The sequence below is a fragment of the Epinephelus lanceolatus genome, chromosome 14 (assembly GCF_041903045.1).
Source record: "Epinephelus lanceolatus isolate andai-2023 chromosome 14, ASM4190304v1, whole genome shotgun sequence".
Lineage (NCBI taxonomy): Eukaryota > Metazoa > Chordata > Actinopteri > Perciformes > Serranidae > Epinephelus > Epinephelus lanceolatus.
In genome coordinates this window covers 18,353,565-18,370,477 of record NC_135747.1, presented here as the reverse complement: position 1 = coordinate 18,370,477, position 16,913 = coordinate 18,353,565, and the positions used below count along the sequence as shown (strand labels likewise).

The 16,913-nt window shown below is 39.8% G+C and overlaps 1 protein-coding gene across 2 annotated transcripts in view; it reads left to right on the top strand.

The window, feature by feature from the left end:
* Nucleotides 1–16,913, top strand: part of LOC117251495 (polyprenol dehydrogenase) — a 73,267-nt gene that overhangs the window by 13,021 nt on the left and 43,333 nt on the right. For both annotated transcript variants that reach the window (XM_078174417.1, XM_033617827.2), the window contains exons 2-3: nt 8,290–8,522; nt 10,018–10,125. In XM_078174417.1, the coding sequence (XP_078030543.1) occupies nt 8,417–8,522; nt 10,018–10,125 (214 nt within the window). In that variant the 5' untranslated portion in view covers nt 8,290–8,416. The remainder of the gene's footprint in view (nt 1–8,289; nt 8,523–10,017; nt 10,126–16,913) is intronic.

The following is a 16,913-nucleotide window of genomic DNA, read 5'->3' as shown; positions in this document are numbered from 1 at the left end:
CCCTCGGCTCCTACAGTAGCATACATCCGGCCATCTGTGAAGGGGGGGGATCACTCTCTGAATTGCCTCTCCTGAGGTTTCTTCTATTTTTTTTTCTCTTACAGTTGAAGTGCTAGTGTTCATTTTTTGAGTAGTTTTCCCCATCTTCTTAGAGAACTGGGGCTGGGTTGGAAACCCAACCAGGTTGATAAAACCCTTTAAGACACTGTATGTGATACTCGCCCATACAAATACACTTGACTTCCTCTAAACAAGAAGTTGAAGTACTCATCATCACATCATCTTCGTTAAATGAGAAGCTCAACACTACTCTCATTTCTGTATGGTAGGATAAAGCTATAGCTTATCTTAGCATAAAGGCTGGAGGCATGGGGAAACAATTAGCCTACCAGCACCTCTGAATTTTACTAGACCCTTTTCCCAGCAGACATTTTGACTGGTCAAAGCACAGGTGTAAACACAAACATTAATGGGTCCATTACATTAAGTGTCCCAGTAAAGCCACTATTAAAGGAATAACACACCCACAAAATGATCACTTGTATATTAATTACTCACCCTGTGTTACGCTGAATTTTTGAAGAAAACTTTGTTGCCTCCACGATGAATGAAGAATCCAAAAACTTGGCAAATTGATGATAACTTGGAGTATAAGGGCATCAGCAAAACAATATCAAAGCATCTGTTTATAAATTATCCAAGTTTTTTGCTGAAATCTAACTATTTACAACACTTCCGCATATGAGGATAGATTTTGTTTTTAAGTCAGGGGGAGCACATGAAATGGGGGGGTTGTGCATTTTCTGCATCAATTAATGGTGTAAATGTCTTCGTCAAAATAAAAGGCCTTTGCTACTTTCATTTTTTTTTTGGGAGCACAAATGCACATTATCTAAATTTTGAGGGGAATGTGTCCCCTGCATCATCCCTGATTCTATGCCTGTGCCTCTGCATATGAGTAGCATACCCGAGCAAGGACATTGTTTGATAAAAAAACTTGATAAATGAGACTTGAATTACACTGCATGAGTTGTGTGAGAGTTTGTAAACAAATGTTTTGATATGATTTTGCCATTTTTTTTTCTTTTTCTTCATTGACCATAGAGCAGCTCGTGACATTCTGTTGACATTCAGACCACACTTCCTGTCCTGAGGTGAACCAGTCAGAGTTATTTCTGAGCCTCAGCTATCAGCAGTAAATGACACTGTGAACATCATAGGTGTCATTTACACTGGGGATGCTGAGGATGTGTCCCCACCACTGGTTGTAATGGCTGATTTTGTCCTAAACGCCTTAAAAACATAATTGATCCAAAATGTTCTGAAAAATAGATTTGATTAATAAATGTTAAATAGCAAATGAGAACACTCTGAGAATGGTTTATTTATACAATAAGAAAATGTACAATACAATATAAATATAGAAGAAATAAATGTGCATTGTCCAAAACAAGTATTGCAGGGTAATGAAAAATATACCCTGCAAATACTAAAATGACCCAAAATGTGCATGCACTGATCAGTAACTTTAATTAACTGTTGACAGAGTTTCTTCTTGTCCAACTTTTCCATTTGGTCTCTGTGAACATGACAACACATATGAGCTATTTAAGTATTTAACAAAAAGTTGTGTCATTGATGTAAATAGTTACCCAAAGCACATTTAAATAGGCTACTCGCCCAAAAAAGGGCTGAAGAAAGGAAGTCATGTGTTAACTCAAGGGTGATGGCTAGTTGCTAGGCTAATTTATACAATGTAAAATGCCATAGGCTTGTGCTAATAACGTTAGCATGTTGTATTTGTGGGGAAAATGTGTCTGGATTAAGTGTTTGTCTGTCAGTGCTGCGAGTTATAGTGAAGCCAATTTGTGTAGCTACTTGTGTTTGAAATTGTCATGTTTAATGTGTGTTTTGGGTGTGTTTTGAATCAACTAAACTTTCCAGCACTTCAGAAAACCTCCGCCGCCAACTAGCATTTTGGAGGTGTCACTGCAGAGTGACACAGACACACCACCGCACAAGTAAAAATGCTCACAATGGCGTATGGCTATGTGCGTAGGGTCTGTGCACAACTATAAATCCCACTTTAGAGATAGGGTAAGGAGCTTGGATATCCAGAGGGAGCTCAGAGTAGAGCTGCTGGTCCTTCGCATCAAAAAAGGGTCAGTTAAGGGGGTTCGGGCATCTGATCAGGATGCTTTCTGGGCACCTCTCATTAGAGATGTTCCGGGCATGTCCAACTGGTAGAAGGCCTCACCACAGACCCAGAACATGCTGGAGGGATTGAGTGTCTCATCTGGCCTGGGAACGCCTTGGGGTTCCCTTGGAGGAGCTGGAAAGTGTTGCTGGGGAGAGGGACGTCTGGGTGCTTTGCTTGGCCTGCTGCGCCCACAACCTGGCCTGGATAGGCGGATGAAAATGGATGGAATAACTTGTTTTGGACTTGAAACTCAAGTTTAGGACTTGAGACTTGCAAAACGATGACTGTTTTTGTCACACTTATCTACCTGCTGCCATTTACACACACCAGATACACAGTTTCACCCTTGTCCCTCAGGTTGCAAAAGAAGGCATCCCCCTAGGATCCATCTTTCTTACATGATGCACATGTGCTGTCTCATTAGGGACTGGACATTGTGTGTTCTGTAGCTCTGGCTCAGTCTCTGAGCTTTGAATCCATCCTTGATCTGTCTGCCTCTCAGACAGAGAAGACATCTCAAAGAAATCTCTGAAAGAGGCAGCTCAAACTATGAGACAAATACAGCATCAACTCACACGAGCTGTTGCACTTTAGAGCCCAAATTGCCCGTGACACACCCGGAAAATCCCCTTTCTTCACAATGTGACACTTCACCTGCCATCTCCCCAGGGTGGCAGTTGATGAGGGACTAAAACAAACACGGGGTAAAGTGTTAAGGAACAGTGTGTCAAAACAGTCCTATTTGAAAACTGTTAGTGGCGTTTTCTTCTAAATATAACCAACATCCTCTACCTTCTCTTCTCACCAGGAATAAATCTATGTGAAACATGAAATAAAGATAACATTATAACTGGCAGCATGCACACATACACTCACACACAGATCCTGTGGAGCTGTTGTCAGCCTGGATTTAGAAAATAAGACGAGTTGGGCTTTGCAGCCAGCCAGTGGTTGTCATATAAGACTAGGTGACGGTTGGTTGGAGCTATTTTGATGCTGTTCACGTTATTCACATCACACACCCTCCTGTCATGTCCTGTTCCCAGCATGTCTCGTATGTGTGTGTATGCATGTCTTCATTTGTGTGTGTGTGTGTTTATGTGTGAAAAGGACTGTCTCCCTGATGTCCCATCATCCCAAATAATCATCCCATAGTCATGCGTGAGATGCGATTTCCTTTAAACAATAGCAGGCCTGCTCGGCTCGCTGACCCCCAACCTCTCAGGCAGCGGCAGAACAAACACTCACACGTGCACGCAAACACACACATCCTCTTAGTTTGAATTAACAGCAACACATGCACATTTAGATACACACCCAGCCTCCACAGCTCAGCCTCCATCAGGGCAGTGGTGATGACACAGTCTCTTTATGCTGCTGCTCATTTAACCGCCTTCTAAGCGGACTTTAATAACTAGGGCCAACTGCTTGTCAGTGCTGCTGTTTTAACCTGACTTTAACTATTGGATGGTGGGCAAGACACAAACTAATACTAATGATTTCCCTGCCAAGCGAAAAAAGGGACGTGATTGTGAATGCCCCAGACCTGTCTTTAACAGAAATGATTGTAATTTAAAAGAAGGACTTGGAGAGTGCGGGCTGGCCTACTTTGAAGGCCAGCGATAATTCAGCTGGTTCCTGCCCTGCTAGCCAAACACCATCTATTACAGCAGTGGCTGTCTGTTCAGGTTTGTGTGACAGAGACTAAAATATAGCTTCTATATTATGCTTAAGATCTTTTTTTGGTAAAGATAACATCGTCTGATGTTGTCTCACTTTTTTGGGCCAAACATTCAGTCCTGAGGTGTGTGTCAGTCAAATGTCGATTAAAATGTTGCCAGTCCTGTGATGTTTATGTTGGACTTTCTGACTGTTATGCATTTGAACAATATATAAAATATAAATACACAATACCAAAAAATGTCATGGTTGGATTCCATAAAATGTATGATGTTGCTTCAAGCCATCATTTGCATTTTAACAGTTTTCCTTCACTTAATAATCAAATACAGTTAATTAAACAATTGAAAATTAAACTTTACTCATCTTTTATTGTGAATCCATTTTAAACTAACAGAAAGAGAAACTTTCAGACTATTTTAGTGGAGAGAGAAGAGGGGGCTGTACCATAGCCTCCAGAGAGTCGTTACAATATAAACTGTGCTATTGGTTTCATTCAGGCCCAGACTCTTTTTTAAAGTATTACAACATAACTGAGGATGTATTGTGTGAATGTAAACAGCCAGAAATGTTACCTAGAGGCAACACGATACCATGGAGGGTTAAAGCATCAAGGTAAAAAGTACTTGTTCTGAAGAAAAATGACCCCTGTGACCATTTATTATCACATTATTAGATGGTAAAATGCATCAGTGCACATGTTGCATTTACTATTATAGCTGTCAAGGTGGAGCCAGTTTAAAATACTTGATATAAGCTACAGTTCAGTAGTTAATCTCTCACCAGATAAATCTAAGGTGTGAAATGATTAATGGGGAAGGAAAGAAGAGGAGGAAAAAAATATAGCTCTGCAACAAAGATTTTTATATAGCCTATGGACTTTTCTCTTGTTTTACTTCTCTGGGTTGAAGGAAGCCATGAGAGAGTTTAGGAGGGGAAATGTCTCTTTGGTAGACCTACTGCTTGTAAATGACAATTAATACATTACAAATCTATATAAAATGGTAAACACTAAATACACCACAGTTCAAGAATTTGGAATCACCTGTTATATTTATGTTTTTCTTAATTTCTTCAATATTGGCTGTTTTAACCAGCCCTGTCTCCTAGAAATTATGATTGTATGTTACTAAATTGCTTTCTTAATTACATACTTGTGGCAACGTAATCACTGCATGGATTATGTTCAGAGATAAAATGTCTTTCAGGTAATGAAACACTACATTAATGTACCACGTAGGCTTTGCAGCGAGGGTGTGATGGATGGCAGGCGTACTTGGCAGGACCTTGACACCAGAACCCTGTGTTGGCTTCCAGACTCTTGTCAGTTGATTTGAGTTTAAATGTCCACTTTTTATAATGGAGTTTGGTGGAGAAATACGTATCTCTTTTACAGGTAAACGAAGACGCTTGACTGACGGTACAACTGTCTATCAACCAGTGAAGTACAGTAACGTAATAATGCTAGAAGAAAAGTGTGCTCCAGTTGTGCACTCAGTAAATACTGTTGCAACTTTTTAGCGCTAGCTAACGTTAGCTTCGTTAGCAAAACAAACGGGAGGAATTTGGCATAGCAATCAACCACAAAGCAAAAAACATCATACTGTTTACTAGTTTCTACTAGTTTACTGGTTACTAGTTTACGAGACTACGACAAATTTTTAATTGGGCCCAAAAAAAGTATTAAAGTGCATTGTCGATATCCCCACAGTGTAGCATGATGGGGAAAATACTGTAGAGTGTGCCAGGGCTGACGTCAAAACGCGGAAGTTTAACATCGCGCTGGTTCCCGGAAGAGAAAGTGAATGTGATTTTTGCATTGCGTTGGATTATGTCAGAAAATAAGCTCTGTGGCTAACACAAGTTTATGATACTTACAGGTTTTGTTCAGTGAGATAATCTTCACATATGAACACTTTTCATACCACATTTGAAGCTTAAATGCGATCGCCAGAAGTAAAAAGCTAACGTTAGGCTTTAACAGACTACATGACTAGGCACGGTCGCATGACGTCACCGCCATTAAGCTTTCAACTGATTTCGGCCGCTTTATTTTAAAAAACATTGTATAATGGGGAAATCAGACTGTTTAAGCTAAATAAGAAGCTGTAATGGCGGACTGCCAGCACTCTCACCTGTTCGGGGGTGAAGACGTTTAATGTGCCTTACCAGCTTCAAAATTCACAAGTAGGGTATTCACTGACGTGTTTTATGTCGTAGAACAAAACCTGAAACTCGCTTAAGCTTTTGTTAACCACAGACCTTATTTGAGGCATTTTACCAAAATCCCCTCCCCCCCAAATACTTCTTTGAAATTATTTCCTAGTCATGACAAGCATATGCGACCCTTTATCATTATTTAACTCTAACAGTGCAATTAGTCTTTAAATATTTTTGAGAACCTCTTCTTTGGGCCCTCGGCAGTCAACTCAGTGGTAGACTGATTAGGTTTAAAGTTTGATTGGTCAGTCCATAATATGTTCAGCTGATATCTCCTGATCCAATTCCAATAGTGCGAACCCTTGATTCACCTATTTTTATTGTGACGTTTGAAGAATAGCTTCGCTCAAGCAACACGTTGCTTGTTAATTCCAGCTTGCAGGCATTATTGAGCACTTGACACTGAAATAGGAACCTGTTATTATTTAAACTAAACACATTTTGACACCAAGCTTCCAATGTCTTTTACTAATAACTGGTGTTTTCTCCTGTTGCTCAGAGTGTCTCTTTCTGCCCTTTTAATCATCAGTCTAGTTTAACCATTTTCCAGCAATTTGTCCTCCATGTACAAAACACAACCCTTCATACAAAATGATATCTACTTGTACAGAGTACTTACTACAACCTAAAAGTACTTAACCCAATTCAAAAATCTAGAGTAGCCTCAGCCACCTGACTGTCTGCACCCTTTTCTGTGGCAGGCCTTACCAAACTTCTGAATGGTAGTGTAGATCCAGTGATTACCCTTAATCATTTTCCACTCTCACACATGCCTTAGCACTTGAATTGACTTAATGATGGTCATTACCATTTTAACATTGTGCCATGGGAAGGTGACTCAGTGCAGCAGGTGTCCTTTCACGGTATTTCCAAGAGACCGAAATAAACACTCATTCAACTTGAAAAGGTTGAATGACAATTTTGCTCTTTTAATCAATCCCTAGTTGCTTCACAGTCATCAATTACGCACGTCGGGCCATTCATGTTTCAGCTGAGCTTTTGTAGGAGGGTATGCCTTGCTTGAAAGGAGGTGGATGAATGAATTTCATTAATTTTATAGAAACCCAACCATTAAGCATATATTTGCAAGGATGCTCTCTTGAGTGAAGTCTGGCTTTAACTGGTTACTCTTTGTATTTGATATAGCTGCTCATGTAATTACACATTTCCATTTATGTACAGGTAGTGCATCTGACAAGTCTTTTAGCATCTTGGCAAAATGCGATCCCTCCAGCACTGAAGCAGCTGAGAATCACTGTTCTCCAAAGCACCAGGGGGCTGAAGTGGAAGTGACAAACTCAGCTGCAGAAAATATAGTAAACCTCAAAAGATAATATTATTACATTATTAAAAATGTCATCTTGACGTTCAGTTCTTTTTACTCAGTGAAATGTCAAATATGTTCAGGATGCAGGGTGTAAGTGGCATTAGCTTATCTCAGAAATGTAAAATGATTTAATAAAGCTGCAATCAACATTCTTGTGAAATGTGTTAGACATTTTTATTTTAAATTGTATGTACTAAATCAGCTTATGTAAGCCTAGATATACATGCAGCAAACTTGAGTTACATCATAGTTTCATGCATCGTGTAACATATGTCACAGGAATGCCATTTTTTTCTGCATATATCTTTAGGGAAAACTGTGTTGATTAAATCATAGTATCTGTGATCAGATGGCAGGAAAAGAGTCGTGATTGTCTTATTTGACTAATAATCACAGCAGCATGACTACCCTCTAACAAGAGTAGACTGGTCTGATGGATTCAAGTGATCCCAGAGGAGGGAAACCATAGCATCCGCCAGCTGCAGACAGCTGCACTGCTACAGAAACATGTTCTTTAAGCTTATCCTGGGAAATTACGGACCAAACTAGTGTGTCACGCCTCTGTTGCTTCTATCATGTGTGACCTCTCTGACAGCAGTTAATGAGATAGTCAGTTAGCTGAAGGGAGCAATATGCTGGATGGATCTATAGAGAGGGGTCACAAGGCACATCAAGCAGCCAAGCAGCAGCGAGTCCCCTTCATCTCCACCTCTGTGGATAAGTGATGGACAGCTGCGAAAGATCGTTTGTCAAGGTCAACTAATCAGTGAGGTGTCAGAACATTTAGCTAATCTCAAGAAATGCTAACCGTGAATGGGTTTTCGGTAATTTGCTTCGCTATCTGTCCGCTGTTCATTGAAAGGTACAACAAGGAGAGAAGCGAGGATGGACGACTTCATATTGGAACGTGTCCCATTCACGGAACTGCACTTGTTACCCGGAGCTGCTCCTCCTCTGCACCGCTCACTCTGTGACAGAAGCAGGCAGAGATGTTGTCTGCTGTCCGGTCCTATCTTCTACCAATTATCAAACTGTACCTGCTTGGTTTCAAGGTTCTGTTGGTGCAGCTGTTCAGCAGACCTTTCAGGTTGCCAGGTTGGTTCAACACTCAATAAATTCTTGTGGTGCACTTTCGTTGACCAGTGTCCACATAACGGCAAGACATTTCCATAGTCTTGTGAGTCATAGACGTTGGTTCATTGTAGTTAGCAGCAAGTTATTACCACCTGTATACAAATGTTTGGTACATTTAGCTAGTAGCGGTTTCCAACCGTGGTGCAGTAACGTTAGCATAACTTAACGCTAGCTTTGTCAACGTTAGCTAACGCTAACGTTAGTTGTGAAGTGCAAAAGTCGAAACATGAGTGAAAGAAAGGATTAACATGTGTGTTAACACTGCTGAATTCACCAGAGGAACTTAATTTTTCTTCCTGTTCCCTAATTATGATCTTGAAAACGTCTACATTTGTTGCCAATTGATGCGGGTTAAAATTTCTACTTTTTACAATGGACTTTGGCGAGAGATACAGAACGTAACTCTGCTACAGGTTAATGAAGACGCTTGACTGAAAGTTCAGCCGACTGTCAGCCAATAAAGTACAGTAGCGTAATATTGCTAAAAGAAAAGCGTGCTTCACTTGTGCACTCAATAGATACTGTTGCAGGAATAGTATTGATACAAGAATTTTAGAGGAATATTTTGATATATGGTGATAAACGTGTGAATGAACTAACGTTGTTTCAGCAGTCAGACATACATTACAAATCACTTTGTGTTTAATTGACAGTAATCGATTTAAAATTGACTAGTTTTTGCAACAAAAAAACCATGACATACTCAGTTATCTATGGTAATTACCACATAAATACACAAAATAAATGAGACAGAATTATGTGTCCTTTTTTCAACCAGGTTAAAGTCTCATTGAGATTAAAAATCTTTTTCAAGAGTGACCTTGCCAAAAGGACAGCATGAAACATTGTTACTAGTTACAACAAGGCAAGGAGACATACAACTGTCACACACAACAAATTAATCAAAACCTCAGTATGCAATTAACACAAAATACAATGTCCAGGACAAGAACAAATATGATGTGAGTACAATTTCTAATCCCTGTCAAAGTACCACCATAGTTACTAACTAGGAAACATGAATATATATATAAAAAAAAGAGGAATAAGTCTCAGGAAAGTGTGTGGGTATCATCTATTGCTTAACAAAATGATGTGCACTATAAAAAGCTTACTTTAGATAACATCTCAGAGGACGTATATTGTAAAGTTAATACATTTCCTAGTACATCACTCTTATCGGTCAGCCAATCATGAGTCCAAAAAAAATCTATTTTATGGACACTATACAAGCATCACAATGAAAAAAGATACAAGATACAAAATTATTTAAGAGAGCAAAGGAACATTTTCATGCAAAAGCATAGGCATGTAAAAACCATCTGAGTTTCAGAGACCATCTGCAGTCTTAGTTCTAGGACTTCTCATGTCTTGAAAAAGCGGCCCGTCTTGAAACAGCTTCCTTATCAAATGGCATTCTCCCTGATATCTGTGTGTCCTCTTCTGCCTCTGCCAGTGATGCCCAGACAAGATGGCAAGGTTGCCATAGTGACAGGAGGAGGCAGGGGAATCGGCTTTGAGGTAGTCCGCCACATGGCAAGACTGGGGGCACACGTTATCATAGGTACAGTATCAAGCACCACACCATTGACATGCAAACAGGACTATGGGCAGGAGATACAAGCTTTTAGTAGGACAAACACGTGTGATATAAAGAGGTTGGCTTCCACCTCTTCACATTCAAATGTACAACAACCAGAAAAACAGCGCAATAATAATGATATTAATATTGTCAGGTAGTGCCTTTCAAAATAACGAAGTGCAATTGTATACAGTAGACTGGATGCTTTGGTAAGTGAAGTGATTATTTTAAATTCGTATCACATAAAAATGAAATTATTACCACAGAGTGCAAATTGTGTCCAAGTCAGAATCACCTGTGCTGTGCAGCAAACATGACAAAGCAATCTGTCCAAGCACTTGTATGCAGATGCAAAAATGATGGCACAATTGAGCTTCGTCTCACAGATAATGGTGCCTCAATCACTGCTAAACAGGCTGAGATTAGTTTCACCCAGTTGTGCAGCAGTAATACAGGGTGAAGTGAAACTAAATTTCAGGCTGCGTAGAGGACAGCAAACTGGTGGTATGACTTTTAGACAGTAAAACAATGATAAGTTAATGAATGAAGGGTTTTTTTTTCTTGTTGAGTGACAAGTTAGAGCAATGAGCAATTATTAAAGTCCTGATGTAGCAAAATGAGTTTGTCACATCACAGAAAAATGTGTTAATAACCACCCAGCCAAATGTGAATGATTAAAAATATCGCAGAATATATAATATTAGGTTTCAAAATCATGAAAAAAGGAGCTGCATTCTTTGCTCTGAGAAGGTAAAATAGAGATTGAGATTGAGCCACTGTGAAACAGCAAATTCTCGTTTGGAGCAAAGCCAGTTGCTCAGTAACACACACACACCGAGCTGCAGCACAGCAACAGAATAGGGCGGGACGGCATGGATAAAAATTCATATCTTTCAGGCTTAATGGTGAAACGCGATATATACAGTATCTAGGTATTTTCTAAGAAACAGGCTACATGTTCAGTTGCAAGTCAAATTGACATTGACTGTGATCAAACTAAAATGCAAAGACAGGTATTTTTTTTCCCTGATTGAAAATATACAGCTGCACAACATGTAAATGAAAAATTATATAAAATAAATTGCAGGGCTGTGTGTTAACTTTTTGCACATAGCACCAGAGCTACAGAGGTTTAAAGGTTTGCAGCACAGGATAAAAAAATATAAAGTGAGTATAAAAGTATCAAGTGGGTCTAAATCCATTGTAGTTTGAAACAAGTAAAAAATCTTTGTTAAAAAGTCATTTTCCATGACCTTTCAAATGAATCTAGTGCAGGAAAATGATTTAAATATTTTATTTATTTAGGCTATTTATCTTATTAATGCACATAGCACCAACAGAGACTGGTCCACGTCTTGTATATGAAGCGTCTGACTTGCTGCTGCACTTTTTAACAGATCTGCTGCCTGCATCCAGACGCTGTCTCAGTACCGCACAATAGACTACAACTACCAAGGAGAACAGCAATGCACTATGATACACCTCATGTACAAACAAGCAAACAAATGCTCACCTGACACAATCAGCAGCTCTGTCTCCCACACATGTAGTGCAGCGCTGTATTGCACATGTGTTATTGTGGTAATTTCATTTATCTCAAAGACTGATTTACCATAGCATGTGCAACGTACAGACCGATGTCGCACTGTAGACTAATTAAAGGGCCAGTGTGTAATATTTGGCATGGTTTATTGTCAAATCTGAATATTCTACCCATTAATATGTTTATGTAAGTGTATAATCGCTATAAAATAAAATTCGTTTGGTTGTCGTAGCCTTATAATTATGCTTTTATATATATCTATATATCTATATATATATATATATATATATATAGCAAGGGCCTTGCTTTAGAGAGGTCGCCATCTTGCGCTGCCATGTATGTACGGCAGCCCGAGCGGACAATCCAGCCAGCCAGAGAACGCATTTCGCATGTATAAATACACCAACAAAGACAGCGGAAGGAAGGAAGAAGGAGGAGGAAACAGCAGAGAGTGTTAGTAGTTCGTCGACAGAGAGTAGTGAAAAGTTTTTTTAGTAATAAAGTTTGCGAATGGACCACACTTACCACGCAACAGGAGAGAATGAACCCGAACTGTCATCTGCGAAGAAAAGAAGACGCAACTTCACTCCTTGTGATGTACTCTCTGCGGCGCTTTTCCTCCTGATGATATATCTTCCCAACGATGGTAGCACCGAATCCCATTCTGTGCATTCAGCCTCTCTTCTCGCCCGCTCAGCATCTGTATGCTCCAGCTAGGGATGCACGATTACTTTTCTTTTAAACCGATACTGATAACTTTCAGCTCCTAAAGGCTGATACCGATAACTAATAACCGATAACACACACACACATACGTTATATATATATATATATATATATATATATATATATATATACAGTACAGGCCAAAAGTTTGGACACACCTTCTCATTCAATGCGTTTTCTTTATTTTCATGACTATTTACATTGTAGATTCTCACTGAAGGCATCAAAACTATGAATGAACACATGTGGAGTTATGTACTTAACAAAAAAAGGTGAAGTAACTGAAAACATGTTTTATATTCTAGTTTCTTCAAAATAGCCACCCTTTGCTCTGATTACTGCTTTGCACACTCTTGGCATTCTCTCCATGAGCTTCAAGAGGTAGTCACCTGAAATGGTTTCCACTTCACAGGTGTGCCTTATCAGGGTTAATTAGTGGAATTTCTTGCTTTATCAATGGGGTTGGGACCATCAGTTGTGTTGTGCAGAAGTCAGGTTAATACACAGCCGACAGCCCTATTGGACAACTGTTAAAATTCATATTATGGCAAGAACCAATCAGCTAACTAAAGAAAAACGAGTGGCCATCATTACTTTAAGAAATGAAGGTCAGTCAGTCCGGAAAATTGCAAAAACTTTAAATGTGTCCCCAAGTGGAGTCGCAAAAACCATCAAGCGCTACAACGAAACTGGCGCACATGAGGACCGACCCAGGAAAGGAAGACCAAGAGTCACCTCTGCTTCTGAGGATAAGTTCATCCGAGTCACCAGCCTCAGAAATCGCAAGTTAACAGCAGCTCAGATCAGAGACCAGATGAATGCCACACAGAGTTCTAGCAGCAGACTCATCTCTAGAACAACTGTTAAGAGGAGACTGCGCCAATCAGGCCTTCATGGTCAAATAGCTGCTAGGAAACCACTGCTAAGGAGAGGCAACAAGCAGAAGAGATTTGTTTGGGCCAAGAAACACAAGGAATGGACATTAGACCAGTGGAAATCTGTGCTTTGGTCTGATGAGTCCAAATTTGAGATCTTTGGTTCCAACCGCCGTGTCTTTGTGAGACGCAGAAAAGGTGAACGGATGGATTCCACATGCCTGGTTCCCACTGTGAAGCATGGAGGAGGAGGTGTGATGGTGTGGGGGTGTTTTGCTGGTGACACTGTTGGGGATTTATTCAAAATTGAAGGCACACTGAACCAGCATGGCTACCACAGCATCCTGCAGCGACATGCCATCCCATCCGGTTTGCGTTTAGTTGGACGATCATTTATTTTTCAACAGGACAATGACCCCAAACACACCTCCAGGCTGTGTAAGGGCTATTTGACCAAGAAGGAGAGTGATGGAGTGCTGTGGCAGATGACCTGGCCTCCACAGTCACCGGACCTGAACCCAATCGAGATGGTTTGGGGTGAGCTGGACCGCAGAGTGAAGGCAAAGGGGCCAACAAGTGCTAAACACCTCTGGGAACTCCTTCAAGACTGTTGGAAAACCATTTCAGGTGACTACCTCTTGAAGCTCATGGAGAGAATGCCAAGAGTGTGCAAAGCAGTAATCAGAGCAAAGGGTGGCTATTTTGAAGAAACTAGAATATAAAACATGTTTTCAGTTATTTCACCTTTTTTTGTTAAGTACATAACTCCACATGTGTTCATTCATAGTTTTGATGCCTTCAGTGAGAATCTACAATGTAAATAGTCATGAAAATAAAGAAAACGCATTGAATGAGAAGGTGTGTCCAAACTTTTGGCCTGTACTGTATATATACCTAAGATCATGACATCAGTACTATGAACAAAACCAAAACAGTTTTGACTCTTTAAATGAAGAGATATTTATTTTTTCCAATGAAAAACTATTGGCAAGCATCTCAGACATTTTCGAAAAGATATCAAACAAAAAATCTATTTGATATCTCAAATGAACATCAATTTAAATAAGGTGCATTACTTACTGATATAAAAATAAAGGCCCCTTGAACTGATGCAATTACATGCATCGGGATTACACACACAGTCTACGGTTGCACAGCACAAACACCCACCAAACCAGGGTACGAGCTAACGTTAGCACAAAGCACACACCCACAGCAGTGACCACTGACTGCTTGCGGGCTGAGTATCCAGTTTGGCCAGAAAGACTGAAACGAACGTTAACGATGGCTATTTTGCTTGTGTTTATATGATTGTGCCATTTAATAGAGATGTTTAATTGTGCATTTATGAGACTGAAAGAGCTAAGAGCACTTGCTGAACCTAGCAAACTCACCACTCTCACACAGGGGATCAACAAAATTATATTGATGCTCTGTGTTCTAACGTCAGTAGTAACGTTGTACTTATATAGTAGGTAAGGGGGTATGTTAAGGATAGCTTCAGTTTGTCATTGCGCATACTTTTAGGCCCCCCAAAAAAGACCCTGGTTACAGAACTGTGAAAAACAGTTTAATGGTCTAACTCCACAATTCAGTACTATATAGTTTCCTGTCTTTTCCCGTTATCAAGTATTTTCTAATATGTATAATGTGTTTAAGAAATAATTGATTTTGGTTTATCTGGACTTTAAAGAATTACTGGTCCAGATTACACAGAGTACCCCACAAAACCTGTGGGGATGGTTTTCACTATTATTATTACACTATGTTCTTTATGAAAAATGTTACCAGCGAGGTCTGTGGCAAAGTGAGGCATATTTCACATTACAGACAATCAAAATAAAAGCTATCTGCATGGCTGGAATCCAAAAGGGTCGAGTGGGAAAACACAGTCCATCTTTTAACTGAACAGAGTGGCATCCATAATCCATGATGGTGGGGTTATTGAGCTGCTAGGTTAAAGATGCATCTTCTTCTTCTAATAAAATAATGCGCACTGTACAGTGAACAAAACCACCGCCCTGCAGTGCTAGTCAAATTAAAGGGATCTTCTATGTGTGCCTACTTAAAAGCCTGTCGCTGTCAGAGATCCTTAATTATGATAAGATGATCAACAGCGCATTCAGATGCCTCTTGACACTGCCGTTGATCCGTCTTAAAGTTTGGAATAACATCAAAAACAGTTTGTTTTCATCATTAGAAAATATGTGTGATGCTCTACTGTGAGATGATGTAAAGACCTTTTGGGATCAGCTGGGATTAAAAGGCTGCTATCAAACCCAGTGTTAATGTAAATTTAGGATTATGAGAGGCTTTTTTTTTGCATAAAACAAGGTCTGGTATTGTTCAACTAATTATTTAATAATATTTACTGCTGGCAGATAAATGCAGTACAACCACGTCTTGCAGAGGAAGTGGCTGCTTCATGCTTTATATTTTATTTCAGCTTCTATGTGAAACTGCGCAGACATAGAAATACAAATTGTATTTGTCTGTGTACTGTAGATTCATCTGAATAAACTCAGATTACCCATATATATTTATATCTATCTAAACATATCTCCTCTTTCTTTGAAGTGTCATCAAGCGACGCATTTAGAGGGTGACATACTACATTGATCACTCAATCATTCTGCATCCCCTGAGCCACTTGCTAAAATATGTTGATCACTACACCTCTGATGTCTTCCCTGTCTTTCTCTTTAATGTTATGCACTCCAAGGCTCCATCTGTGATTAACAGTTCAGCTCCTTCACACACTTCAGCTTTTTGTTGAGCCCTCTGATTTGAGGCTCTGGAGTGAATCATTTGGTGCACATTGATGAGTCTGTAAATAGGGCCTCTTTTTAACCAAAGAACATGTTTTTCTCTCAAACCGATCGGCTGTCATATCTGGGCTAGCTGTTGTTGTTGATAACAGATGACTGTTAGAGGAAGAACCTCTCGCTATAAGGAAAGTTTAGTATTCTGGGCGCGATGTTGTTGTCAGTGAGCTAAGGCAAGGAAGTTTCCCTGGAGCATTAGTTTTCAATGCTGATATATGGTGTGTGTGTGTGTATACAAGAGTTAGTTGGAAAGCTCTGGAAAGCTCTGTTTAGCTTCACAGGTTTTCCTTGGGCTTTTGTTATGTGGTGTTGCAAAAGCAGAAAATAAATTCAGTTCTCAGAGAGAGATACAGTATCATATCCCAACTACTTATGGCTGAAACATGCTTTTCCAGGCTGCACATAAGCCAACATGCACTGAAGTTGTTCAGAGACATTCGTAAGGTTGTTTCTTTTGTACTTCCATCTACAGCTTGTATAATATTTACTTTCTTTTCTGACACATGGGTCGTCATCACACGTTAAGATTTAGGAGGTGTGTGCTTGGGCTGTCGGGATAACCACAATATTGCGATACGGCAATATTGACAAGCCAACTGCAGAGGATGGCAGATATCCGCCACAACCGTTACCTCCATATTTGTTGTGGGGGTTTTTTTCACGTGACGAGGCGCTAAGTGATTATTTTTTCTGGTCACAGAGAGTTGAAAAGTGTTCAGTTTTGGGTAAAGTGCTTTGGCTGCTCAGGGCTGTCACTTTTTGCCCAGCCATCCAATCACAGTGGAGTAGGACATTTACCAC